The sequence below is a fragment of the Macadamia integrifolia genome, chromosome 8 (genome assembly GCF_013358625.1).
Source record: "Macadamia integrifolia cultivar HAES 741 chromosome 8, SCU_Mint_v3, whole genome shotgun sequence".
NCBI classification, from domain to species: domain Eukaryota; kingdom Viridiplantae; phylum Streptophyta; class Magnoliopsida; order Proteales; family Proteaceae; genus Macadamia; species Macadamia integrifolia.
Window position 1 is genome coordinate 3,340,490 of NC_056564.1, and position 25,081 is coordinate 3,365,570.

At 35.5% G+C, this 25,081-nt stretch overlaps 2 protein-coding genes across 5 annotated transcripts in view; both read left to right on the forward strand.

The window, feature by feature from the left end:
* The window catches only part of LOC122087447 (UDP-xylose transporter 1-like), a 4,931-nt gene extending 788 nt beyond the window's left edge, over positions 1-4,143 (forward strand). For both annotated transcript variants that reach the window (XM_042656594.1, XM_042656593.1), the window contains 7 exons: positions 2,001-2,138; positions 2,508-2,692; positions 2,796-2,863; positions 2,947-3,079; positions 3,294-3,455; positions 3,538-3,810; positions 3,902-4,143. In XM_042656594.1, coding sequence (XP_042512528.1) covers positions 2,018-2,138; positions 2,508-2,692; positions 2,796-2,863; positions 2,947-3,079; positions 3,294-3,455; positions 3,538-3,810; positions 3,902-4,006 — 1,047 coding nt within the window. In that variant the 5' untranslated portion in view covers positions 2,001-2,017 and the 3' untranslated portion in view covers positions 4,007-4,143. The remainder of the gene's footprint in view (positions 1-2,000; positions 2,139-2,507; positions 2,693-2,795; positions 2,864-2,946; positions 3,080-3,293; positions 3,456-3,537; positions 3,811-3,901) is intronic.
* A 6,135-nt stretch (positions 4,144-10,278) lies between these two features.
* Positions 10,279-23,167, forward strand: LOC122087338 (protein ENHANCED DISEASE RESISTANCE 2-like). Of its 3 annotated transcripts, none has more exons than XM_042656424.1 (22): positions 10,279-10,310; positions 10,475-10,718; positions 11,472-11,546; positions 11,647-11,700; positions 11,797-11,862; positions 11,965-12,026; positions 14,145-14,275; positions 14,369-14,415; positions 14,488-14,588; positions 15,331-15,426; positions 15,535-15,599; positions 15,687-15,758; positions 17,455-17,601; positions 17,740-18,068; positions 19,651-19,714; positions 19,837-20,012; positions 20,267-20,368; positions 20,518-20,568; positions 20,675-20,818; positions 21,507-21,602; positions 21,883-21,984; positions 22,664-23,167. In XM_042656424.1, exons 2-22 carry the CDS (start codon positions 10,563-10,565, stop codon positions 22,754-22,756), a joined length of 2,229 nt encoding a protein of 742 aa, XP_042512358.1. In that variant the 5' UTR covers positions 10,279-10,310; positions 10,475-10,562; the 3' UTR covers positions 22,757-23,167. The 3 variants fall into 3 exon arrangements, with proteins under 3 accessions (XP_042512358.1, XP_042512359.1, XP_042512360.1); XM_042656425.1 differs by having other exon boundaries at positions 10,299-10,314; XM_042656426.1 differs by lacking the exons at positions 10,279-10,310; positions 10,475-10,718 and adding an exon at positions 10,848-11,008.
* The last annotated feature ends 1,914 nt before the right edge of the window (positions 23,168-25,081 follow it).

Here is a 25,081-nt window from a genome sequence, read left to right on the forward strand (position 1 = left end):
CCCCCCCCCCAAATTTTTTTTTTTTAATTAGTAGTACTTTGATAGTTAATAACTTTGGGAGAAATAATGTATTAGCTATAATTGCTGTATCATACTAGTACATTAAATTAATCAACCGTGAGGGACATCGCTAGCCACCGTTGAATATCATATTCTTTTCGAGGAAAATAATGGAGAAGAAAAGTTCTTTCCAACTAAATAGCATATTTTCATATGTTGACTAACAAAACTACTTATAGAGAGATATTTGTTTATTTTATTTTTTTTTTTATAAAACTAAGTCAATCTTTCAAGAAAAAAAAAAAACGAATTATAATTACTTCGGTTATGTTCATTCAATTCAAGTTGGCCTTATCTCATCTAAATGGATCAAGTACATGGATATTCTTTCTCCAATTAATTCTATTAGATCTGTATATATTATTGATCATAAGTTATGTATAGTATTCTTCACCACATCTCCTAAAATTATAATAAGTTTACTTGTCTTTTTATTAATTTTTTAAATTAGGTCCTAACTACATCGTAAGAGAAAGAAGGATTTTCAATGATGACAAAACATCACATAAACAAATAGATTAGATATAATTTTCATTTTATTATGTAATTTTATAATAAACCATTCCAAAATAATTACTAAATAAGATTTATAAAGGTAATTATCTATGTACTACCCAACAAATAAGATTTCCTTGGAAATTAATTTATTATTTAAAAATACTATTAGCATATTGAGTATTTCTCCTTAAATAAATCTATATTGCTTGTCATCGTACTATTGGGCTAGTACCTCAAATTCATTTTATTTTCTAATTTTTAAGCCTTAATAATTTATTTATTTTCTTTGATAACCATTAATATTAAGCCTTAAATATTAGATTATTAAAGGCACTTCAATGTCAAAATGAGCCAGTCTAATGTAATAATTGGATGCATATTGATTAATAATTCAAGTCAAGCTTCTTCATTGAGTTTGAACAACAACAATGACAACAACATTAATTTTATATATATAATATTCTTATAGTCATATAAGGAATTTTTTTATTGACATCACTTGACATGTCAAATAATTTGTAACCTTATTGTTTTCCTTTTAATGTAATAATTATATTTCAATGATGGTAATAATTATATTTTTCACATGTATACTTGAAAAATGTAGAAGACAATGACATAATAATAAACCACTTTCAAATTAAAAATTTTTTTTTTATCCCTAATTTAAAGAACTTCTAAGAATAACACAAGGGGCAATAAAAAATGTAATGTCCACCTAAATAAACCTATAAAAATATGTCGTTTAGATAGTCCCATAGGTATTATTTATTGGTGAGGGACAGGGCTTAAATACTCAGAATTGAGCAAAGGTCGGTCCCATCAATTCTGAATTGATTATGATTCAAATCATTTGGTCAGATTTGGCTTAACTCGGCTGAAATCAGTCTAACTTGGTTAGACGCAGGATGTAAAGAATTGGAGTTAGTTGAAGCCGGCATTGGTCAACTCCGAATTATATCAATAATTAATTTCACTAATTTTTAAAACAATGGTGTGAGGTCCTCTATCATATGGACCCATTCTTATCTCTCTAGTCGTGGCTCTTATTTCTTTGTCCAAGTCTGCCAGTTGCAAGGGAGCACGAGCTTGTGGCAATATTATATATATATATATATATATATGTCACAAAATCATTCTGATGCTTTGTGTCTCCAAATGGTTAATATCATCATCTAAAAAATGTATCTAAAAGTGGATGAAAAGTGCGACTATAACAGAATGGATAATGCCATTACCATTGTTCAGATTAGTTAAAAGCATGATCTAGGAAGCTGGATATATAGGAACATACAAAGTCAGTTTGCAGAGGCAAGTTCTAGTTGCTGTAGATATTTTATAGATCTTATTCCTAATTTGGTATTCTATCACTCTTTTAATTTCTTAATGATAATGTCGTATCATCTCTTGCCTCAATAAGTTTTCTTCTGTTTTGTCTTCAGATTTTAGAAGAAAAAAGATGGGGGAAACTCGTGGTTTTCAATTGGGTGTCATTGGTGCTCTGTCACTTTCAGTGGCTTCATCAGTATCCATTGTCATCTGCAACAAAGCTTTGATGAGTAATCTTGGCTTTCAATTTGGTAAAATATTGTCTTTGTACCTCTGTGTTCTCTTCCCCCTCCCCTGAAATTTTTTGATTATCTTTTTCTATAAAAGATCTAGTACATGAGATACTTCAGCTGGGACACAGGCACATTTCCCCTTGATCAAAATTGCTGAGTTGAACAAAACCAAAACTCCATACATTGATGAACATGATCAGGATATATCAATTGATTTGAAGAACTTTAGAAGTTTCTGCAAAGCCATTTTTAGGTCATTGAATACAACTAAACTTAACTCAGACTTATTTCAAATAAATGGGGTTGGCTGTATGGATCATTTTTCTTTCAATTAGCTCTATTCATTACCTTGCAAGGAGTTCTCAAAGTTGAGTTTTCAAATTGCAGCTACAACATTAACAAGTTGGCATCTGATAGTAACATTCTGCACTCTTTTTGTGGCGCAACGCTTCAATGTCTTTGAGACTAAGTCCATCGACATGAAGACGGTGATGCTTTTTGGAATTCTTAATGGGGTTTCAATTGGACTGCTTAATTTAAGTCTTGGGTTCAATTCCATTGGTTTCTACCAGGTGATCATCACCTTCACTAACCTGATTGTGTTTTGAATGAAATGATCATTTCTGGTTAAAATTTCCAGATTAAAATGCGAAGTGTATTCTTGTTGATGTGCAGATGACAAAGCTTGCAATCATACCCTTCACTGTATTACTAGAGACTGTCTTCCTGAAAAAGCAATTCAGGTGAAGTTTATCACTTTAATTAACCATCTATTCAGTAAGATCTGATGCCTTGCAAGCTAACATCTTTAGGTTTGGTTTTGCAGCCAGCAGATTAAGTTTTCTCTTCTCTTGTTACTGGTTGGAGTTGGCATTGCTTCCATAACAGATCTCCAACTCAATCTTGTGGGATCCATTCTATCTCTTTTGGCTATTGCAACCACCTGTGTTGGTCAAATTGTATCCTTTTTTCTCTCCTCATTAAAATACAGACATTATTTTCTTATCCAATCATAGCTGGAAAATCAGGTTTTGACTCGGGTGACGATCATAAAAATATGAAACCAAGTCTGTCTGAATTTTCATTGACTCTGTGTTTTTTGCCCAAATCATGTGAAACTCATCGAGTCTCTTTAAAGGGTTAAGCTTTAACCAAGTGGATCAAATAATGTAGCTGACAAACACCATACAGAAGAGATTGAATGTCTCATCCACACAGTTGCTGTACCAGTCAGCCCCATTTCAAGCGGCCATACTATTTGTCTCAGGTCCATTTGTAGATAAATGCCTCACCAACCAAAATGTCTTTGCCTTCAATTACTCTTCTCTGGTCTTGGTATTATATTCTCCATAATCACTTACACTTGTATATTATTAATCTTCTTCTCTCATGATCTAATGCATATAAATAATTGCAGGCATTCATCATCCTTTCATGTTTGATTTCCGTCTCTGTGAACTTCAGTACCTTTCTAGTGATCGGAAAGACATCGCCGGTGACGTACCAAGTGCTCGGCCATCTGAAGACTTGCCTTGTCCTCACCTTCGGCTATACCTTGTTGCGTGACCCCTTTACACAGAGGAACATCCTTGGCATCTTAATTGCCATTTTTGGGATGGGATTGTACTCTTACTTCTGTACCATTGAGAACAAGAAGAAGCAGGTCGCTGATCTCTTGACAGTCTCACAGGTATCTCTTTTTCTCTCTCAATTTATCTAGAGGATATGGGATTTATGTTGATATGAAGAACTTCCTTAATTTGATTTAATTGTTTGATCAGATCAAAGAGAAGGAGACAACACCCCTATTGGCAACTAAGAACATGGGTCTTGAAGACAAAGAAGCTAATGAAGTTAGAAAATCAGCTAAGGACTCTCTCGTTTAGAAAATTATTATTATTACAATCTATTAAGAAGATCGAAGACCTAGGATTTCATCTTATTAATTGTTTGATCGAGTGTAAATGATTTTCATTCTTTTGAATAAATTCATCAATAAAATCCATCGATTTATTGTAATTAATCCTTCGTTTCTCATCTTTGCAAGCTATAATAACTCATACAAACCCTGAACGTCTCTAGCAGGAAAACTCATTTGCTCTGGATAAGCTCTGTTCTAAGATCCAGAAAAGCCTCTGTTTTCCAAATCCAGGAACAGGGAAAATCATTGAAGAAGATGATGGCTTTATCCTGTTCCCACGCAACTCTGCTCTCCGCTAGGGTTTCTGGATTGGGAAATGGAAAGCTTGAATATGATGCGTTTCCAGTGATTCTCAATGGCTCAACCTTTTTGAAAGAAAGGGCTTGTTAGAATCCTAATATCTTCTAAAAGAAATTGTTTTCAAGTTGGGAAGGTCGCGGGTTCTCCACATTAGGACCGTTTATTTGACGGATAAAGAAAAGAAAATGGATACGCTGTGGGTGTGGGTGGTACATTTTGGGATCCAATACCTCTCCGTTTTTCTCTGTTCTACTTCATCTTTGTTCTCTGTAGCATTACAAGGCGTATCAAATGTCTCATGAGCAAGAACACTTAAGACCCGTTTGATAACATTTCAAGAAACGTGTTTCTGCCATTTCTATTTCCAAAAACAACAAAAATGGAGTAAAAAGCGTTTGATAAAACTGTTTCGTTTCACCTATTTTCAGAAATAGAAATAAAAATTTTTACTTATTTATGGTTTAAGAAACGACCTAGGCGAAACAAGTTCAACTTGTTTCGCCGTTTCTAGAAACGACTTGTGGCCATTCTTTCATTGGTTACTATTGACTTCTAAAAATATGACTTATCAAACACATTCAATTCTGTTTCTATTTCTAGAAACGAAAATTTATGTTTCTGCCGTTTCTTGAAACAGAAACGGCAGAAACGTTATCAAACGGGCCCTTGGACACATAGCCCAATGTGCTCTAGTGTAGCCCAAGTCGTTTTTGGATGTGCGCTAGCGTTTTAGAAGATCTCAATCCCTTATAATGGTAAAAAATGGGATATGTGTTAGGTCCTCACATGTACGACTAGGTGATCATGCAATGGATATGTAATTTTTTAAGTGCGATCCACTTTGAAAAAGAAAAGAAATGGAAAAAGAAGAGAGAGAAACGGAACAAATTTCCAATAAAATTCTAAGTTAAATTGAGGAAATGAAATATAGAATTTGTAATTTTTAAGTGGGATCCACTATGAAAAAGAGAAGAAATGTGAAAAGATGAGAGTTAGAAACAAAACAATTTTCCAATAAATTCTTTCAAAGTGAATGTGGTGGGAAAATTTAACTACGACATCACCAGATAACAATTATTGCATTGAATGACTTTGTTTATTAAAATTCTCATCTTATTTATCCAAATATTTATATTAGTAATAATTTGTCAAAAATAAGTACAAGTTTTTATTCTCTAAAATATATTTTAAAAATCATGATTTTAATGATTAAATTTATATGGATTTTTTTTTTCTATAAAAAATCTCACATGGATTTCATAGTTGAAACAAAGTTAAGGTGAAAAATGAAAAGAGGATAATTTTGGATTTTATATCCCGATGACATCACCATTTATGGGTGGGTGGAGTGAGTTTGTCAAAAATCTCACGAGATGTTGATGTTAGTAACCTTGAAACTATAGTAAGAGTTTTTTTGCTCTGCCAACCAATAGAGTTCCGAGGTTTAAAGCAATAGATAATGTAAATTAATTAACCAAAAAAGATTCCTTCACAGAAATATATGATGAGGAATAAAGCTGAAACTTGTATAAAGAGGAAGCATTTTATTTTCCTAATAAGTTGCAATCTTTTTTGATCAATCCAAGCTTCCTCAATTTATTTAATTCTGCCCCATTCAAAAGATGAAAAAAATAAATAAAGAAAAGTTCAAATTTACTCTTCCATTTAGGAGATTTTTTTTTTTTTTTAATAATATATGAAATAATTAAGTAATATTTTGATCAGGTAACAATGGTTCAAGTAGAATTGGTCAATTGGATGATGTAAAAAAGTTCTAAAGCATGTAAGTGGTTTCTCATTCTTAATAGTTGTGCTGCTTGTTGTACACTCCTGACACCTATTGAAAGAGATATTTGTCTTAATCTATGGATCCTTTTCTCATATTTAAAAAAAATATAAAAATCCGAGAGTATGGCCCTTGTTCTAGCAACCCAGTCAATGGAAGTGTGTGTGTGAATATTACTCGAGATATACAATAGTTGTTTCACATCCAAAATGATTCCTATAAAAAAAATAGGATAGAAGTCTTCCACAATATCATAATGGGAAATTACACCAATAAGTGAGCGGAAAACGAACCTTTTGCACATTTTTTTATTTTTTTGAGAGCGGAAAACGAATCTAGGGCTCACATTTTTGTCTCAGGAAAATGAGCGTTAGTGCAGACCCTACAACACATTATATGAGAGGACGTATAAGGAATCCCCACTCTAGCACTGTATGGATGATACAAATCATGGACGAAAGAATCCTATCGGTCTGACGTAGAAAACATCAAACACAGTCAATGAGAGTATATGGAGAAGCATCTTCAGTGCACATAGGGGGCAGTGTGGTCATTTTACACTAGACTATGTCTGAGCATTTTCTGTGACAAATTAAGAAGGTTCTTTTTCCCAAAAAAATTATGCACACCCTTATAAGTGCACGCTTTTATTTTTTTTTTAGCATAATGGGCTTAAAGATCCTTCTTAAGTAATTTCAATTCTCAAACTATTTATTCAAGTAGATTGAGAATCTTTGCTTCATCTTTGTGTCCTAATTATGGTAATGTTGATGAAATTTTGGAATACTTCTTCTTAATTGTTGCTTTGCCTATGCCCACTTCTTTGTCTTCCTCTCTGACCTGAAGTATTGGGTATCATTTTGAAAACATTGGATTATTCTGTCAATGATATTCTAATTGATGAAAAAAATCAGAAGATCTGCTTGTATTAGAAAAAATAGAGTTTTGCAAAATTAAGTTTGGACACTACTTGGTCTTGTATTATGCAATTCTAACAAATTCTTTCAAATACCGTTCTTATAGACCCTCGTCCTATGTTGGTGTATGATGTCTTGTATTCAGTCGCAGTTTAATCCAAGGAGTACTGGTGCAGCACCTAGACAGGCAGGACGGCAATCCCACTAGCCGATTAGCGGGCTGTGGGGGTTCCTGCCCTCCTGCATAGGAGGGTGTAGGAGGGTGCCGCCCCCCGCTCGAATTTTTTATTTGAGGGCAATTGTAGTTTAATTCGGATTAGAGTTTTTTCGCTATATATTTGTAACGATGGTTTCTTTCTCTGTAATGCAAGCAATACTGAGAGGTGTGAGGACGAGCGCTGTAACCCTATTCTCCATTGATAGTGAAACAGGATTTCATTTCACCGGGGACGTAAGCAACCTTGCCGAACCTCATAAAATCTGTGTGCATTGTTTGTTTTATTTTTTCATTATCTTTTGCATCGTTTTAGGGTTGCGTTTCTACAGTCCTAGCCATCTGAACAGCCATTGAGTAACATGGTAGCTGATGTTAGGATCTCTGCTTTCTTCCTCCTCTCACTGTTGTTTTTTATAATAGGGTTGCAACTTGTTCCACTTTATGTGGGTGTATTCTATTCCTCCAGCCCTTGGTTGATGGAGGAATGTGTATACAAATCAGAACCTTTCAAAAACAGAGTTTTCTAGTACTGAAAAAATGCCATTCTTGATTAGCGAAGGTCGAGCACTAGAGCTTCTTAATTAAAGAAAACCAAAATGGAGAATAAGAATAAGAAAAATGATTTTCAGCATTAACCACAGACAAAAAAAAAAATTCAAAGATAAAAAAATCAAAGAAGAAAGAATCTCTTCAATCATTTGATTTGACCCTATGAATAAACTAGAAAAGAATATTTTGGACCAATGACAAGAATCTAGAGTTGGTGATGATATTCACTATTTTTATAGTTCAAGCATAATAGAAAATCTTCATATTTTATTTTTCTTTCTCTTCAACTGTGTTGAAGAAATGAAATCTATTTATTGGGGGAATGTGAAAATGCACAAAAAAGCATCCAAAGCATTATTGGAAGCATATTTTCAATTTCATGGAAGATGGATTGATCAGTTCGCCACCCATATGTCTAAGAAAATATTTTTTCTTTTTTGTCTCTACCATCATAATAATGTTATGATTCTTTTGTTTTAAATTTAACATGATTCCAAGGGGTAGTTCAACTCCCAAGGACCAACATCTCAAATTTTACTCTCTCAGAGATTTACCTGTCAAAAAACAAAATAAAATAATGCACGTTAAGTAAACCTAGGCCAATTGAAAAAGACCCTATATTGTCTTGTTTGACAAGCAATCCCAAGCAATTCAATATTCCCACTTAAAAAGTGTGTGGAAAAAATAGGGTTACATTAGCCTTCTATTGGTGCCATCTGATTTTCTCCAATTTGCTTGAGGATCATATTCTACCAGACACCTCATCCCCTTAAAAATTATACAAAAAAAGGTAAGAGATCATTGCTTGATCGTTACTTTGCATCGTCATGCAGGTCAATGAAAACACTTATAATGGCGTCAACATCAATGAGGACCTTTTTTAATTCATCAGGAATGAGACATAATTTTGCACACCTTTGTTTTTGGGCATAGGGACCATGTGATTAGGCATCTTTCTTTTTCTCATGATAAAAGAAATAAAAAATGGGGGCAAGGGGGGGCAGATCTTTGAGCTACTGTGGCATGCTGGGCAGGGTAAACTAGCACCTTTCATATCTAAATCTCTCATTTTCATGTGAAATATATAAAAGAGAGACCTAACTTGTATTCTTTCTCTTCTTTTTATTTTTATTTTTATTTTTATTATTATTACTTTATGGAACTAAATTGTATACATTACTTGGGGTGGTTGAAGAGTTGGATTAGATCAACAGACACAAAGGTGTTCCCCAAAAAAATAATAATAATAACAAAGGGAAAGGGAAAGAAGCTGTGCCCATTTCCCTACCTTATTAACATGAGATCATGTTATCTTGTGAGTAAACAGAATGCATGGCATCAATCATGATCGTTTCTCACCCATCCTCACGCCTTCCTAGTTGCCCCAGCCCTGTTGGACCATACCTTTACTTTCAAAGATTTTTCATCATATCATTGAAAAAGAAGAAAAAAATAAAAATAAAAATAGTTTATCATAATTTCTTGATTAAGAATTTAAGTTAAGATAATGTCAAAGTAAGAATTAATTAATTTTCTAATGTAAAAGGTATCATATTCCCCCACTGTTTTTCATTTCTTTATATGTTGATTTTTTAATTAAAACTTCTAGGCTCATGATTTTTCTTCTTGATTGAGCATAAAAGTTTTAATTATAGAAGCAACATACAGTCATAAGCCTAGAAGTTTTAATTATAAAATCAACGTATAGAAAAATGAGAGATAGTTTATCTTAGATAATTAATGATTCCTTAATTTGACATTATCTTTATCTTAATTTCTTAATTAAAAACAAAAAACCCTTCCATGTTCATGATTCCTTAAAAATCTATTTTTTACCTAAATACCCATTTGTACACAACTTTAAATTTCATAGATTTTATAAATTAATACGGTAGAAATTGAATCGATATCAGGGATTGATCTCAGCCAATAACGAATCAATTCAGAGGATCATGGTCAATTCAATCCAATTTTTAAAACTATGAATGACCTGAATTGAGTGTTTTTAAAAATGGGATCACTTTCAAATTCCAATCAATTTGATCCAGAATCTCTCAATCGGTGTGGCATCGGTTAGGAACTTAGGATTGGCCAAAACATGCCCTAACCTTAGAAATGTAGGATAGATTAACTAGAATCAGGATCAGGATCAGGATCAACTTTGATCGGATCCCAATTCTTAAACAAGTCTTAAACAATGAGATTTTAAACTCGAAGATCAAATCGGTCCCAAGAACCCTAGAATCGGGGCTAGCCAGAATTGAGCAGATTGGTCTCCAAGTCAGCCGACCGTTTCGATTCCCATTTTTTTAATCTCTGTAAGTATTAAACAATTTCACATTTGATTTGAGAAAAAAAAAAAAAAGGATTGAGTTGTAATTTCGTGAAGTGGTCGTGAATCATGATTGCTGTGAATCTTTGTCTCATATATATCAGTATAAACAATGGAGTTACTTTAAGAAAGGGTGGGGGAAGATTGATTTATCTGGAAAACTACAGAGTTGGTATCTTTTTCCTGTAAATGATCCTCTGATACCCTTTAGTGGGGATCAGAGGATCACGGACTCACATTCTATTATCGCTCAATCTCTTCTTCTTGAATTTAACATTCTACATACATGAATACTTAAAACTTGTTTCTTTTCTGCTTATGAAACCATGCAGAAAGTTCAAATATTTCACCTTCTTGCACTTTCCCTGAGAACAACTCACTAGGGAATCAAGAAAGTTGCGTTTGTGGGATTTCTCAGATATGGGTAGCTCTCAGGAGGACGACCGGAGAATAGAAGGATGGCTACATCTCATTCGTTCCAATAGGTTTGGATTGCACTACTCGCGGAAGCGGTATTTCATTCTCCAGGATCAATGTCTTATGAGCTTGAAATCTATGCCAATATCAAAGAATGAGGTTCTTAACTTTATTCTTTGCTTAATCCTTTTTCATTCTCTTCTTCTTCTTCTTCTTCCTCCACTCACCTCCCCTCTCCCCACAAGGGAAAAAAAAAAAAAAACTTCCAAATTCATAACAATCTGTAAAATTCTGGAACTGTTTTCTTTATTAGTTTTGTCTGATTTTTCAATAACACATGTTGCAGAAAGAGTTCTGCCGGGCCATTTCTTTTAGCTTCTCATTTTCTGTTTGAATTTGGGTTATGTTCGGATGAACAGATTTGTTATTAGAATATAAGCTGTTGAAAGGTAAAATGTTATCACCATAATTGTCCAGTTGATAGCCATTAACATTTTCCAGAAACCCATGTTGGGTGTTCATTAATTTCCCTTCCTGACATAAAAAATATACACAATCATGGCGGAAAGGAAACAAAATCCCTGAATAAGGGAAAGAAGAAGTTTCCACTGAAAATAAGAAAGATAATTTAAAAGATTGTTTAAAACCACATAAATACATATGGACAGTCCGTTAAGTGTCATGGGAACTATCGTTTGTGGTTGGGCCTTTGTTATCCAATTTTCATTGCTTAGTTTGAAGAATCTCTATAATTTGTATCAGCTGATGACTATTGTTGCTTGTGTTTATATTACCTTATTTTTTCATGTCAGTTTAGCTTCGAGTAGTTGAAATATAATATGTGGCTGCTTGTTTGCTCTTATGCCTCTGGACCAGATGGGGGAACTAAAAACATCTTGTTTTTTTTGTCAGGATCCTGTGAAAAGGGCAACGATAGATTCCTGCATCCGCATTATGGACAACGGGAGAGAGAGGATTAATAGGAAGGTAGGAGCATTGGCCAGGTTGCTTTTGCCACATTAGGTTGCAGAAGTGATATTCTCGCTCCTTTTACAGTTTTACAATTAAGTTTTGTTGCTACTTGCAGGTGTTTTTCGCTTTTAGCCTTTATAATACTTCCAATCACAATGATCGGCTTAAGGTGTGGTAAAATTTTGGTTTACAAAATATAATTCTTCCATGCTTCTATTCATCTATGAATCATCGGTATCTAATTTCTGAAATTTAAATTTCACAGCTAGGAGCAACTAGCCCTGAGGAAGCAGCGAGATGGATTCGGTCACTCCAGGAAGCTGCACTGCAGGTCCCCCCCTCCCCCAACCAAAACTAATAAACCTAAGGATTTTCCTTTTCTTTTATTTCCCCTGCTTAGGATCAAGGACTGATTGTTTTTACATATTTACAGGAACGTACAAATGCAGGAGAGAATGCTCTAGCTTGTATTAAGAGAAAGTGCAAGACCCCTAGGTGACTCATGTCATATTCCACCATGTCCATTTCAGAATCACACACTGAGAAAATAAGTGTATTCATTTAGGAATGCATAATTTCCATTTTTATACTTTATGTTCTTCTGTATTCATTTCAATTTAGTAAGAATCTTCTATTTGAGAAAATTAACTATACTGAACTAATTTGAGAAAAACAAGTGGTTTGTTTTGTAAAATACTTATATATTTTGTTTTTTGCTTAGATATTCTAAGACACAGTCACCATCCTTCTCACCTGATGTGTGGCAAACGAGAACTCCCAAATCATGTTTGCTTACTTGCTTGGAAGACACCAATTTTTATGAATTAAGTTTCACAGGTGGCAAGAAACAGAAGAAATAGCTGCTGACTCTTTCAAAGTGTGCAGAATAGGCTCTACTAAATCTAATATGTCTGAGAAAGCAGTTTTCTACTACATAAAACTATTCTTTTTCCTAGTCCAAAGCATATATTGTGTCTAAACCCCCATCTCTCTTTAAAACCTCTTACATCTGTGAGAGGTGAGAGCAGCTTTATACTAAGTACAACTATTCCTTCCTAGTTTCAAGGTATATTGCATCTAAACCCTCATCTCTCTTTTGTAGAACTATGACTTCTACATCACAAAATTCAACTGGATAAAGTGAATTGTTCTAATTATGTTAAGAGTTGGATTCTACGAAAACCAAAGACTGAACCATTCAGTTGATATTTGATCATACATAGGGATTGCAAGTTAGTTACTCATGAATTTCTATAACTATCTTGGTGAGAAAAAAAATTACTAGAAACCCTTCTACTGAGGAAAGACTGAACAGAAATACAATCTTGGTGTCTAATTGGTTCATTAACTTTTTTCTATGTCAAATCTCTTGTGGGTCAATGGAGCAGAGGTGTCTTACCAAAAAAAAATTGCAGCAGAGGTGTCATTGGGTACCATTTTCTTCCAGAGTTGGCTACTCTTAGTTAGGGTTGAGTCCATTTTGATGTGAAAAATCTTCTATGGTCATTGGGAGGATGCAGATTCTGTCCTTCCATGTGTGAAAATGAAACCGAGTGATCTGTTTGATTAGTTCTACAGAAAACAAGGGTTGGACAAAAACTATTTTCTATCTTGGGCAAAAAAAATTGTTAAGTTTGTCAGCTTCTTACCTGAAGGTTCATGCAAAAAGTAAGTTAATCACTGTCTGTAAGTAATTATGATAGTACAAAAAAGTGACCATGACACACATTAACTGATCTCACTATAAAAACTTTTGTTAGGGATAGGTACTAATCTTCCTGTTCTCAACTAGTTTTCTTGTCCCTGTACTATGCCTGTAACTACAAGGAGCAATTAACTAGTTTACCCATGACTCCCTTATAGGTCTGATCCCATTTGCTCAATATATGGATTTGGAAATGACTTTAAGCTTCTGTAATGAAAAGATAAAATTACTCACTTAAGCTACTTTAAATATAAAAAGGAAATGATTGTTACAGAATATAGCTTAAAGATTGAAAGTTTAAGACAATTGTATTTTGATTCTGGAAATTATAATTAAGGCAGTGCAAACATTCCCAACAACATGATAATGTGGTAGTTATGGTCAGTTTTTCTAAGAGCCACTCCTCTCTAGGAGGTCTACTCCCTACTTGAGAGGCTGTGTTTCATTTCTGAGACTTTCTTTGTTCTTTTGATTCTATAGTATGCCTGTCCCTACATATTCATCATGTAAATAAATAAATAAAAGGAAGGTTAAACGCTCTTATGTACATATTGGCATTCACAGGCCTAACTTGTGGGCAATAAGTCTGGGATCCAACATTCGAAGGGCCTTACATACTCTCAAATGAGCTCCCTCTTCGATCAAAATCTCCTTGCATATTTAGTTGTCAATTAATTAGATATCTCTTGAACTTTTTGCTGGATTTTCTTCAAAATCTTGTTCACTGATTGACATAGCCCAAGTTGACCTGCTTGAGGGATGGTGAACATTTTTGTAAATATTTGTTCCTATCAGGGGTAAACCATTCAGCTGACTGCAGCGTCTGTTTTTGTTTGTAAACCTTGCTTTAAAAGAAATAATTTACTTGGATATTGCCTTTTATACTTGACAATGTTTTCTTGTGACAGATCAAATGGTTCCAAAAGAACAGATTGTAGAAATTCCATAGATTGGACTCTTCGTTCGTCCCTGTATTCAGAATCAATGATGCATGATGTTATAGCACCCTCTCCATGGACAATATTTTGCTGTCAAAATGGCAAGTATTGAATTACAGGTTTTTTGGGGGTCCATTTATTACAGTCAGATACAGATTCTAATTAAAATAATAATAATAATAATAATTATGCAGGATTACGGTTGTTTAAGGAGGCAAAAGATAAGGATTTTCATCGGCCGGTGGGTATCTTTTTTGATGCACTATTTATTGATTTTACAATCTTTAGTTACTGAATGTACTTTTATCTCCAGTCTTGGGATGATCATCCAGCAACAATGGCAGTGGGCGTGATTGACGGAACTTCAGAGGCTATTTTCCGGACAGTTTTGTCTCTTGGGCCGTCCAGATCAGAGTAAGAATTTATTTTTTATCACTTTGGTTACAAGATTTTATATAAGAAAAATTAATAGGGGGGGAAGTAAAAGAACGCAGTCAACAAAGCGATAAAGTAATACAATGAAACAACTCAGACAGAACATAAATTCCTTCATTGACCATTGCTTGGAAACTCATCCCTGAGGAATTACTCAACTTAGGTGACCAAGTACATGAGATCCTCGTGAATGATACCATACTCTGAGCTTTGCTGATTGAATGGAAAAGTCTCCAATTCATCTGCGCTTGAATAGATATCCAGTGCACAAGGCTCTTGCTATTGCAGGGTCTGGCAGGGGCAAATGCACGCAGCCCTACCCCCTGCTTTACAGGAGAGGCTGTTTCCAAGTTTTGAACCTGTGACCAACATGTTGCAATAGTGCAACTTAACCATTGCTGCTTGAATAGATACATCCTATAGTAATTGCTGGATCTCTCCACCCTTGATGATGAAGCCAAGAGAGATGCAAGCAGTAGCCCAAATGATCATACCTTAGAAGGCTTGAATCACATTCCTTGCAATGTCAGAGGTCCTTGGGTAGTTGGGTTACAGATGACAATCAATCAAAGTTGAGGTTTAGAATTCTCAAAGTGGAGGACCTAGGTCCTATCCACTTGGAGGGGGAGAGGAGATGGTTCAACAAATATGCATTTAACTCTTCTTTCCTCCTTAACAATGGAGTTTTTTTATCCCCTAAAATCTACCAATGTTCTTGCAGATGGGACTTTTGCATTTACCGAGGTAGTGTGATAGAACATCTTGATGGCCATTCAGATATTGTCCACATGCTGTTGAAGAGTGACTGGATGCCTTGGTCAGTTCTTAGACCCACTTCAAATTTTTTTTTTTTTTGAGTGATGCAGAGTCAATTCTCAAGTATTCGGCAATATTTCCTGTTTTAATAGAGATGGTTAGATTTCAGGGGGATGAAAAGGAGAGATTTACTGCTGCAGCGGTATTGGAGAAGGGAAGATGATGGAACATATAGTACTGACTCTTACAGAGATTTTAAAAATCTATTTCTGATTTAACTCTTCACTGGAAACTAACCCCTTTTATTGTTATTCATCACAGTTATTCTTTACCATTCAGTGTATCATAAAAGGTGTCTACCCCAGAAAGGATATGTCAGGGCCTGCCTTAAAAGTAATGTATGCTTTGCATTTGGATATTGCAAATGTTCCTTGAGTTGTTCTCCCTTTCTCTTCCTTCTGGGTGTTTCATATGTTAACATAGCAAGGATTAGATTTCCTTATATAATGATCCCACTATACTAAATGCGCTCCATTTTGGGATGGCTAAACTGATGAATGTTATGTAATTTTTATCAGTGTAGTGTACTGCATTTGGGACTATGCATTACAGACATGGTACTTGTTTTCATTTTGTGTAAATGCATGCATCTCTTTTGATTTCCCCAGCAACTATTGTAAATTATATGAACTTCATTAGAGGTATAGTGCATGATCAGTAGAAACAATCTAGCCTCCTGTGCTGTATGCCTGTATGGGGTATTCGCATCATGTTTATTGGTGGTTGGAACACCACCATTAGATATTTTACCCAAGGCAATATTCTAGTCAAAAGTTGACTGATAGGTTTCTAGACGCCTAAGAATTAGGATCAGAAACACAATACAAACCAGAATCACAGTGAATAAATAATGACCAGAATTCAAGAATATTTAATAACACTAGATCAGCAACTCAGATGATTGTTCAATTCTGATATGAAGTTAATAACATAACATGGAACAACTCTTCTAAAGATGGGCTCGATCCAATGGTTGGATCTCAAGAATCACCACTGTTACAGAATTAGTAACTTACGATTCTAAAAACTAGGAACTAAGATATCTCAGAAAATAAAGAACTGATGGAGGGAATATTATGGTCAACAATAGCTCTTAGGCTATCAAACAAGATATCAAAATATCAAGTGAATCCGACGGTTAAAAGTTATGAAATTATATTTTTTTAGGTAGGATCGAGAAGGAAGAATGAAGAAGAAGATATGACTAAGACCTCCTAGCATCAATTGGAATCCTACCAGCCACTATTGGCTTCCCACCAACATAATACTGCATCTCACGAAAGTCCTAAGGATAAAGAGAAGGCTCAAGCCAAAATCTCATCAATCAAATTCGAGTACAGACTGGACTCCCTTACAAACTTATATAGAAGACTCAAAATAGACTCAAACACTAAAAAAGATAAGGTAACATAAAATGACTAGGAAACTAACTCAAAATAGGACTGGACTTATAGAATCTCAATCCGGCCTAACTAGAAATTTTAATAATTAATATAAAGAAATAAAGATGCTCAACTAATTTCGTAGTCTTATCTTCTACCTATTTTTACGCCCATTGAAGTGGCCCATTACAATGAAAACACATTGGACTAAACCAAAGGCCCAAGACATACTTAACCCAACCCAAAGCTTATTCCCATTAAAATAAGCCCAGTTGTGTTTTACTTGCATCATTTACCTTGTTGATGAACATCACAGTCCACTGTTGAGATATTAACCAACAAGAGTGCATATTTCCTATGACTGTCCAATTTAATCTTGTAGATTCAAGGGAGAAACATCTGTTAGACTTGCTGAACAGGATTCGTCAAATAATGGGTCTCATCTAGTTGCATGTTAACTACATGAATGTTACAGGCTGATAGGATGGATTCTTCTGTTGCATTGACAAAAGTATTTGTCTATTACTTTTAATAAAGAGTTCACATTATATTATCTAACTCATACAAAGTTTCTTACTTATGTTTTGATCTCTGAAATACCTGCAATGTTTGGGAACTTTTCTTAGTGTTTCCTTTTTAAAATTTAGGCGGAGGATATGTAATATCTCCAGTTAACCATGGAAAACAATCAGTTGTAAAGCACATGCTTGCTATCGACTGGAAGTTCTGGAAGTCCTATGTATGTGCGTCATCTGCGAGATCTATAACTATCCGGATGCTTGGGAGACTGGCTGGTACTTCTCTTAGTTTATTGATGTAATCCAATTTGGTCTGTGTAGATTATTGGGCTTGGTATCTCTTTTGAATGAAAATGACTGTATCCTGATCTATCTGTTTCTTTCTTTATCTGTATGTTTGTTTGTTTTTTGCAGCACTTAGAGAGTTCTTTGGAGCCAAAATAGGAAATTACCCATCCTTTGATTTATCATCAGGGGATATCACAATAGATATTGGGTTGCCTCAAAATGAAAGAGAGGATATTGAGGTTCCGTTTCAAAACCCAGCAGAAAATAGAATCAGTAATGAAGCTGATGCAATGGAAGAAGAGTTGGAGAATCCAGTCAAACCACCTTCCAAATCTGCAAGCCTCATGGAATTGAATGAGACATCCGATGAGTTCTTTGATGTTCCTGAGCCATCAGATAATGATGAATCAGAGAGTTTGTGGCCTTCTGACTCAAGCCCAGAAATGAATCATCAGGTACGTACAACAACAACAAATAATAAACTCAGCCTTATCCCGACTTAATGGGGTTGGCTACATGGATCCTTGCCCTCCAATCGGATTTATTTGAGTTCATACTTGGGACAAGACCTAAACTATGCATGTCTTTCCTCACTATCTCTCCTATTTGTCATTTTAGGCCAGCCTCTGGCTCTTTTAGCTCCTTCATTCTGAATTAGATCACTCCTCCTTATTGGTGCATCCCCAGGCCTCCGTTGAACATGGTCATACCACCTCAAACAACTTTCTCGGAGCTTATCATGGATCGGGGAAACTCCCAAATCAGCTCTAATATATTCATTATTTACTTTATCCTTCCTAGTTTTGCCGCACATCCATCTTAACATCTTCATCTTTGCTACACTTAGCTTATCTATATGACACTTCTAAACTAGCCAACATTCTGGTAATTTGAAAAACTTGATGTTTTTTTATTATCATCAAGTACATAACTCTAGTAAACTTGATGCTTTTCTTTTGTTTCAAAAATAGAGCTTTTAATCTGTAGGAATAGTTTTGAGTTTTATCAAAGTTCAAAGACTTGGACTGGACTCTTCATTCTGTATTATTATGCCATTCATTTTATCAATAGCACAATGAAGACTTGAAAACCACTAAGGTGAAGGCCATATTAATACAACACAGAATACAGAAAAGAATCCCCATACCATACCAAAAGCCCCTAATTTGACAAACATAACCTCAGACATGACCTTCCTCAATATGCCTTTTCTGACACATTGATTAAGCTAACTTGTTCTGACCTTGATCTCCATGATGGGGAACATAAGCCAGACAAGATCTCTATGATGGGGTCTGGGCACCTAGGCGACTAAGCCGACCGAGGTGCCTGGACACCTAGGCTACGCCTTGACAACTATGCTTACAGAGCATGTTTAAACTTGGAGGCAACAATGTGGTCCACTTTTCTCAAAAGGAAATGAAAATTTGGAATTGGTACTTATGGACCGGCTACAACCGAATTGCCTTATGTCAGGACTTCTTCAATTGATTTATTCAGTTTTTTTTTTTTTCATACAAATTTGGTGTTGGTTTCTTGAGTAAATGCTACAATTTTCAGATATGAGGTCTCGACATTTTCTTATTATTTATGTCTTGTGAATATAAATAAGGGGAATGGAATTCAATTTATAATCAGTATGACTATAGTCTATAGATACTGGATGAAAAAAGTCATAAGATGGGAGGATTTGTAGAAGCTATTTTCTTTGCCTCTTCGTAGCATTTCTTAGGTGGTCATGTGATGCATAACCAGTGGTCCAGTAAAAGGTACAAAGTGGTTGGTTGTGGTTATCAGTAGTTAGCTGCAAGAAGACCTTCCCTGGACCATCAATGGGTCCAACCTCTTGTGTCCATCACAAGTACGTCTATATGGGTCTTTCCCAAAATTCCACCCAGAGACAGTATTCCTGTAAACAAAAGTTCACATTGCTTTTGCTTCTCTACTTCGTTTGGCTTCCTTCACAAGATGTCTCCCACTTATGTTTCTTCATAAATGTTGAGTTTGTAATCTTTTGTTATCACATTGGCCATGCAGGAATCATCCCATCCAAAGCCATCGACAGCTACTGGTTTTGTGAGAAAATTGCAGGATCTAGCAAGTGAGTCTTACTAGAGTAGCCAAATTTCAAGCTATCAGATTAACGGATGGGATGTGTTTACCTTTTGTCTTAGATAGCCTTTCACAATTTCAAAAATGATTTGAGGCTTCTATATGCTGCAGTTCAGAAGAGAGGTTATGTAGACTTACAAGACTCAGTAAGGGGAGAAGGTACACGACGCTCCTATGGAGCAACTCTCCCAAAAGACCCAAGTTGTACCATGCCTTGCAGTTGGACAACAACTGATCCTTCTTATTTTCTAATCCGTGGAAAAAGTTATCTACAAGACCGCCAAAAGGTACTTTCATTTTCCTAGGTATTGTAATTTTTTGAGCTATTTAATAGTTTATTATTTTAAATGGAGGAAACAAAAAGTAATCACATAATTGCATCTAGCAGAATTTGACCCACTTATTATATTGTGCGAGACTCAATGCTTGCTATGTCAAACATAAGTGGAGTAGATATAGATTCCAGTTTCGGAAGTGATACTTCTGTTGGAAGTTCTTATTCGTGGTTTCATTCTCTACTGATTTGTTACATTTTCGCCAGATCAAGGCAAAAGGCACCTTGATGCAAATGGTTGCAGCAGATTGGCTTAGATCTGAAAAGCGAGAAGATGATCTTGGTGGCCGTCCTGGAGGCATTGTTCAGGTCGATCTATTTGGTGGTTCTTCTTAGTGAACCAATATGTTATTGCAACTAGTCTTTTCATATGCGTGCACATACTTGTGCTTGCATTTGCTCACAAACCTGAACGAAATAAAATCTACTCTTACTTGTGAGGGATTGTTGTTATGCAGAAATATGCCATGAAGGGTGGACCAGAATTCTTCTTCATCGTAAACATACAGGTCAATTTGATCTCTCTCTGTCTCTCTTTCTTACCCCACCCTTCTTTGGGGTTCTTCTGTATTCAGCATTATTGGAGTATTTAACATGGTCAGTACCATGAACCAGGTACCTGGTTCAACTACATATAGCCTTGCATTGTATTACATGATGTGCACTCCTATAGAAGAAAGTCCCTTGCTCGAGAGCTTTATCAAAGGAGACGATTCATATAGGAACTCAAGGTTTAAGCTCATACCATACATTTCCAAGGTTAGTACGAGGAGCAATTTAAATTTGTTTGTGACCCACAGATGTGATTGAACAGAATTATGTTTACTATAAAGATATTTTTTTTCTGTTTTATTGCTGCATATGCTTATTATCTGTCTGTTCAAGAGATGCAAAGTAGAACATTCTGCTCCCTTCTCTTCGCCCTTTGGTAAGAAATACAGTAACAGACATGCTCACATGACACATACACAGAAAGAGTTGTGGTAGGGAATTCATAAGGTTGTTTAATAATGTAATTATAACCTGACTTCTGGTTGATAGGGAATTTGTATTTGCAAGGGTACAGACCTAGATCACTAGATGATAAATTCAGGAGACAGAATCTCACGAGTTTGGATCCATTTGTTTTCATGTAAAACATTGAAAATATATTCTAAAAATTATTTAATTAGTAACAGGCTAATTTTTGTCAATTTATCTAAATTATGGAGTTAATTGAATGAATTATTGCATTTCCTCTAAAGTTAGTAAAACAAAAGCTGCTTCATATCTTTTTTCATCCATATCATTGAGGATTATTTATATAGGTATAATTTAACTCTAGATTTCTGGATAATATTTTCAATTGGCTTTTTCCTTAAGACAAACAGTCTTACAACATCGAGTATGCAGCTTAAAACTGCAAAGAGTGCTAACTTCTAATTATGGGTTTTTCCCCCTCCTCTAGGGCTCCTGGATAGTAAAGCAAAGTGTTGGAAAGAAAGCCATCCTGGTGGGTCAAGCTCTTGAAATAAACTATTCTCAGGGGAAGAACTATTTGGAGGTAAAATCACACAAAACTCTGCATTGATAGGCCATGGACTTGGGATTGCCATGTTTGTTTCAAACAGTACTTGTTATGCATGCCATGCAAACCAACATTTTTTATGATAAGACTTGGGCCTATTGATTGCAGAATTTGGGAGATTCCCTTTTTTTTTAAGATGATGGTTTGAGGTCGTCCTGACTTGGAAATGAGTTTGTTTCATATTGGGCATGTTGCATTAATAGCATGCATATTAGTGTGGTAATATATTAATCTTGCAAGTGGAATAATTTCTCAGCTTGGGATCGACATTGGCTCATCCACAGTTGCAAGAGGTGTGGTTAGTCTTGTTCTTGGATACCTAAACAATCTGGTAATAGAAATGGCATTTCTGATACAGGTGAGACAACTGTGCCTTAATACTGTGACAAAGAAATTCGTTGGTTCTTCATTTTGGTAATTGTGATATGTTAAATCCCTTGCAGTTACCCCAACTTACCTCTAAATGATATCACAACCTAGACCACCAAAACACAGAAAGACATAGAGATTTCTTGATAAAGCCGTGGAGATGCATGGAATTAATTGGTTTCCATTAAATTTGAGCATGGGAATCTTTAGACCAAAAAGGATAATGACGGTGAAGAAATAAAGTTAGCTAAATGAGTAAAAAGAGGGGGGGGGGGAGATTATCAAGGATCAGAAATCTTACAGATGCAAGCTTTCTGGTGTTAACCCAAACAGTTGCCCATGGCTGTCAAGTCACTGTTCCTTGTTAGCACTATCGTGTTTGGAACTATTTTCTCCGGCATTGTGAAATAAATTAACAAATAAAACAAGACTCATGTAGCTTGGGGGAGATTCCTAGTATATTATGTGGCTGAAGCAATTCATCTGGTCAATCTGAAGGATCACCTATCAGATAGATGGTCTGTATTGACCATGTATCATGCTTCCACATCACCACAATTAGGGGAGGATGTATATATCAAGTGAAGCAATCCCATTAGTCTTTCTCTGTGCAAGTTTCTTTGTTTTGGTTCTCTGTTTATATGAACTTATTTCGTCATTCAATGCAGGCTAATACAGAAGATGAGTTACCAGAATTTCTACTTGGAGTGTGTCGTCTAAATCATCTAGATGCATCTAAAGCAGTTCTTGTGAAACCATGATCTTTACCCAGACAATTTCAGATTACAACCTTTTTATCTCCACCACTCCTCCCCCTTCCTCCTCCCCATTGCAGGGACCAAGAAAAAAGGAAAAACGACAAGAAGAACGGAAAAAAAAAAAGAGTGTTGATTGTGCAGAGCAGTTCTGGAGGATGCTTTGAAACTAACTCACTTAAGTAATTCTTTGATTCAATTAAATTTATATTGTTATAAATGTATGGTGGTGTTGTGTTCTTGCTGAGGGGGCTGCAATGTTTTTGTATAGATAGCTTGTCCATAGTTGGTGTTCATTCCTCAATTTATTAGGTGTCCAATGAATATGTATGCACATATTGAAGATTATTTTTTTCCCTCCCTGGTGCAAGTGAAGATCACCATTATAATACCAAGGTGTTATTGGAATTTGTTAAACTGCATTGATCATTAGCTTTCCCTTAATTTAAAGAGTAAAGAATGCCCACAACAGGTTCCAGGCCTAACTACCTTTATTTGGCTTACTCAGTGCCTTATCTATGGATGCCAGTGTGCCACTTGGGGACACAAAGAAAATGCCCCAGACATGTTGAATAACAACACTAAGGAGTTAGTGGCAATATGTGTACTCCATCCTAAGTGAATCATCTTCTCTCAAGTAGTTTTTTGAAATTGAGAATTGAAAAACTTGGGTCCTTAATTTCAATTAATGATATCAGGTTGACCGGATTTGATTCCTGATTCTGCTTATCTGCCTCGAAATCGGCCGATTTATAAGGTTCAGGTTTGGCCGAACCTTGATTGGTGAATACAGAACCTGTTGTCGATTCCTAAATCCTAAAAAAGAACTGAAAAAATAAGACCAAGCTTTCATTTTCCCACCATAGTGATTATGTCTCAGTGGATGGAGAGATTTTTCTCCACCATTAGTGGGTGATGGGAAAACTTCCTTACAAAGAAGAAGAACCCACCATCAACTTTTGGGAATGGGGTTGACCTAATTACAGTCTTGGAAAGTGCGTAGGCTCTACCACTTGCTCCCTATTTACGGATTTACAGGACATGTCAGAGAGTCTTAATGGCGGCCCTCCACTGAGCTATTCCTATTTCCTACTCTCTTCGTTCTTAATTTATTTATGAAAAGTGCGCCTTTTTATACTCTCTCAGTTTCAGTTTTACCCTGTTTCCCTCTAATTTTCCTGCAAGAAGAAGGGAAGTAATCAAACGTTGAATTTGGTCTTCAGACAGACGATTGAAGAAAGGAAAGGAAAAGATGATTGCATGTGTGCGTTCCTCTCCTACTTCTGTGTAATGTAGTTTTTGTGTTATGGTAATAGAAGGAAGGGCATTGGGAACTTTCAGTTTCAGCGGCTCGTGGGAGGGGAAGGTTCTAACTGTTCTAAGGTTGGTCCCTGTGCGTCTCCCTTGTTGATCGCGAGTTTGTCTGCCAGAATTCCAATATATGTTCTGGGATTTATGAGCACGATAACCCGGAATCCCAGACTGTTAGGTAAACCCTCGTCGTATTTCGTTGTTTTTCTGACGTTTTTTTTAAAGGGTAAATCCAGAGGTCACTCATTCCTCCGCTATTACGCGAGTTCTCTTCTCTTGAAACTTTTAAAGATTTTGGCGAGTTCTCTTCTTTTATTGTTTCTGGAAATTGAGCTCTTCTTTTGACCTTCGTTGTTTCATTTGGTGACTGCTTGGTGCCTCTCATATTTGAACCCTAACATTTTCATGTTTTCCTACACAACTGAAGTTGGGTTTTGTTCCACTCTATCGGTTGAGTCAAAAACTGATGCACCTTAGCTTTTATGGGCTTTTGCTTTTGCTTTTGCCACAGTTGCAAAGTTGTGTGTGTGTGTGTTTGTGTTTGTGTACTTTTGGAATTTTTTGTTGCCGTTTTTCCCGTGATATCTGAGTTTTTTTTTTTTTTTCTCACTACCTCGATTGTAAACTGGGAGAAATTTTGTAACTGTTCGCTCTTTGGTGGTAAATTGTCTGTCTTTCCCATCTTTGTGGTCTATATTCTGGCAAGTGGGGTATCCGTTTGTTCCTCTCATTTCTTCTTCCTCTTTTGTCTTCTGCTGATGATGTAGTTCCGATGGTTTTGTTTCTTGTGTGAACTAACGGGATATGAGAAAGAGGTGGATATGGCTTCTGCTGAAAAATTTGCCATGCTGATGACGTTTTTCGCATTGGGTATGTATAGATATGACACATCTTCTCCATTCATCTTATTTGTTTCCCACGTTATTCTAACTTTTCTACTCCTCAAAAGTTCTCTTTGTGGGCAATACTTTTTGCATTGGGTATACATTTACATTTCATCTTATTTCTCTATTGTTCCAA